This window comes from Helobdella robusta (assembly GCF_000326865.2).
Source record: "Helobdella robusta unplaced genomic scaffold HELROscaffold_57, whole genome shotgun sequence".
NCBI classification, from domain to species: Eukaryota; Metazoa; Annelida; class Clitellata; order Rhynchobdellida; family Glossiphoniidae; genus Helobdella; species Helobdella robusta.
Genome location: NW_008705311.1, coordinates 447397 through 451655, shown reverse-complemented (window position 1 = coordinate 451655; position 4259 = coordinate 447397). Strand labels below are relative to the sequence as shown.

At 27.4% G+C, this 4259-nt stretch overlaps 1 protein-coding gene across 1 annotated transcript in view; it reads right to left on the bottom strand.

Moving 5' to 3' along the window:
* The window catches only part of HELRODRAFT_193697 (hypothetical protein), a gene marked incomplete at both ends in the record, with an annotated part of 9466 nt that extends 6712 nt beyond the window's left edge, over positions 1-2754 (bottom strand). The window contains 5 exons of the mRNA XM_009028649.1: positions 513-599; positions 1501-1657; positions 2070-2146; positions 2513-2599; positions 2688-2754. Coding sequence (XP_009026897.1) covers positions 513-599; positions 1501-1657; positions 2070-2146; positions 2513-2599; positions 2688-2754 — 475 coding nt within the window. The remainder of the gene's footprint in view (positions 1-512; positions 600-1500; positions 1658-2069; positions 2147-2512; positions 2600-2687) is intronic.
* Positions 2755-4259: the final 1505 nt, after the last annotated feature.

Below are 4259 nucleotides of genomic sequence, written 5' to 3'. Positions count from 1 at the left end.
TACATACATACATACATACATACATACATACATACATACATACATACATACATACATACATACATACATACATACATACATACATACATACATACATACATACATACATACATACATACATACATACATACATACATACATACATACATACATACATACATACATACATACATACATACATACATACATACATACATACATACATACATACATACATACATACATACATACATACATACATACATACATACATACATACATACATACATACATACATACATACATACATACATACAAATCTATTAATTAACCGCTAATACGGAAATTTCCTTTCTTAATTCAAGGCAAAATTTGACACAAGCTTCATGAGTCATACCTCAAAAAAATAATAAAAAAAAATAACTGATAATAATATGGTAATACAATAGTAATAATTACTTATATTATTATTTATAATAATTATAAAAAAATAATAATAAGAAAAATAAAATTATGATTAGTAGCAGCCCAACCGTCTTCCGAATGGAACTGCTTGGCTCCAACACTCGCTTCAGAGATTCCGCTTAGCTGGGAATGTCGAAAATCTTTCAGTTCCCTAACTTGAAAAGAATAATAACATAATAACAATAATAATATAATTATAATTACAGTAATAATATAATTATAATTACAGTAATAATATAATTATAATAACAATAATAATATAATTATAATAACAGTAATAATATAATTATAATTACAGTAATAATATAATTATAATAACAATAATAATATAATTATAATAACAGTAATAATATAATTATAATTACAGTAATAATATAATTATAATAACAATAATAATATAATTATAATAACAGTAATAATATAATTATAATTACAGTAATAATATAATTATAATAACAATAATAATATAATTATAATAACAGTAATAATATAATTATAATAACAATAATAATATAATTATAATAACAGTAATAATATAATTATAATTACAGTAATAATATAATTATAATAGCAGTAATAATATAATTATAATAACAGTAATAATATAATTATGGTAACAATAATAATTTTTAGTCTTGCAAAGTCAGTTCAAATGTAGGAATGATGTGAAAGTTAAGTAGCTCTGCTTATGACAGAGTTGCTTAATAATAAAAGACAAAAAAAAGACCGAGATAAAGGGAGAGATGCGAATTTGCTAATATGAAAACTCACGAAGACGTGCACACACACGCACATACTTACCCCAACACAAAAACGTTTAACAACTAAAAACCACACAAACATACACACATAAACAACACATACACAAACAGAGAGAGAGAGAGAGAGAGAGAGAGAGAGAGAGAGAGAGAGAGGGAGAGAGAGAGAGGGAGAGAGAGAGGGAGAGAGAGAGAGAGAGAGAGGGAGAGGGAGAGAGAGAGAGAGAGAGAGGGAGAGGGAGAGAGAGAGAGAGAGAGAGGGAGAGGGAGAGAGAGAGAGACATCTAGCTAGACCAACATTTAAACACGGGCACGAACAATCCCACGCCGCAATCATCATCATCATCATAACGACCATCCCACGCGATGACGTCATCTTCGGTGCACGTGACGTCACACAGACTTGAGGCCATTCGGTACTCGGCAGTTTCGAGGCAGAAGCATTCGATACCGTTCTGTCGGATATTTCGGTAATTCGGCGTTGTATGTTATGCTGTTAATGCACCGAGAAAGCTGGTGTAAAATTATGAAATCATGTTATGTTCTCTTTCTCTCTCTCTCTCTCTCTCTCTTTCTCTATCTCACCCTCTCTCTCTTCCACTCCCATTTTCTCTTCTCTCTCTTTCTCTCGTTCTTCATGCATTGTTTATTTTTCAGCATAACTCATTCATTCACCATAATATGATCTCTCCCTTAATTTCTCTGCCTGTTTCTTCCTGCCTCTCTTTTCATTTCTTTTTTCTTACATACACTCTCCTTCTCTCTTTCATCCTAACTCTTTCTCTTTCTCTCTTTTAATTCTCTCTCTCTCTCTCTCTCTCTCTTTCCTTCATTTTCGAATTGTCATAAAATAGCGCTCGAGCTAACCACAAAAGCGATTAGATAGACAGTTGCCGGTTCAGCCGAGCAGAAATGAGCGCAGTCGTCAATCGACATCGTGTGGCCTGCGAGTGTGTGTGTGTGTGTCTGTGTGGTGCGTGTGTCTGTGTGTCTATTGTTTATTTGTGTGTTATGGCCCCTCGTTGTAAGCATTATTTTCATTAAAACTCAGTAAAACCCAGTTTCTAGTCATAAACCGACGTAATTAACCAAAAAAGCTCTTGCCTAATTTTAAATTTTAGCCCGCTAGTACAAATTTGGTTAGATTCCTGGCCTCCAGTCAAATTTCAAAATTTAAACACTTCAAAATTTTGCTTGTTTATGCGTACAATTCGTAATTTTTACTATTATTGATATTGTTATTATGATTATGATGATGATGATTATTATTATTATGATGATGATTGTTATTATTATTATTTTTATTATACCTGCTTTTGTGTGTAGAATTGAAGCAAAACATCCCATGTACATTACCTTTTCATGGCTCTCATAATCATCGCCATTCTTACTCACTCCTGTATACAATAAAAACAATTATTATTATTATAAATATTAATAATTATTATTATAAATAATATTAATTATTATTCATTTATTATTAACCCGAATCAGATGAAGCTAATTGCTGTATTAAAAAAAGCAACAAGTACACGCAACGATCAATGTGCATTCCTTTTTTATTGATATAGTGATAGTCGATTCGTTTATTATAATTATTATGGCTTTATTATTATTATTATAGTTTAATTATTATTATAGTTTAATTATTATTATTATAGTTTAATTATTATTATTATAGTTTAATTATTATTATAGTTTTATTATTATCCATATTTTTGTTTTTTGAAATTACAACGGCGTATTTTTTCAAATTCTTCTAGCAGTTAACAATAAAGAAAAAGTATACGTTATTATTATTATTATTGTTTATTATTTTTATTTATTGATATTACTGTTTATTATTAGTCATAATTTCAATTAATTAATTATAAATGATATTATTATAATTATTTTATATTACATTTTCCCTAATAAATGGAAAAATTCTTTTCTAAGTTTTTTTTATTCGCCAAAACAAAACTACGAAAAAAAAAATTCAATGTAATAATATAACGATGGGTCACTAATGTAGAATAAAAAAATATATATACTAAACACACACAAACACACACACACACAGACACACAGTAATATTAATAATTTTACTATCGTCACGTCACTATCTTTAGCAAAGACACAGTTGTTAAATTAATGATGTTAAACAATAATATTACAATAACAACATGCAGTTCGTAATGGAAAATTATCACTCAATCTCACACATACATACATACATACAAACACATACAAACAAACATACATACGTACAAACACACATCACATACAAACAAACATATATACAAACATACATACAAACAAACATACATACAAACATACATGAACCAAGGAATATATATTTATTTAGTCATTTTATTTTCATCAAATTGTTCATATTTTCTACTTACATTTATATGTATATTCATCAATACATCCATTCATTCATCCATTCATCAATTCATCCATCCATCAATTCATCCATTCATCAATTCATCCATACATTCAGACATAATCATAATCTGGTATAAATCAAAATCTAAAAACCACATTACGTAAAGAGAAAAAAAATTATCATTTTTATTATAACTACATATATATATATATATATAATTAAAACCACATATATATATATATATATACAATATATATATATATATATATATATATATATATATATATATATATACAATTCGTTAATTAAAGCACATAACATGGTCACCATATAGAGAAAGAAATGATACAAAATGAAACAATACACACAACAATTGGGTGATTGAGTGATAAAAGAATAATTGAGTGAGTGAGTGATCGATTAACAGATTAATAAATTGGATGGTTGACTGACTGATTGATTGATTAATTAAATGGTTGATGGATAGATTGAATGATTGATTGGTGGAATTAAAAAATGAATGGCATACATGGTAAGTACAAATTCGCACATAGGTATGCAATATATATATATATATATATATATATATATATATATATATATATATATATATATATATATATATATATGTTGGTAATAGACCATAATTTTTACAATATTCTATAAATTCTACCGAATGTTTGGCG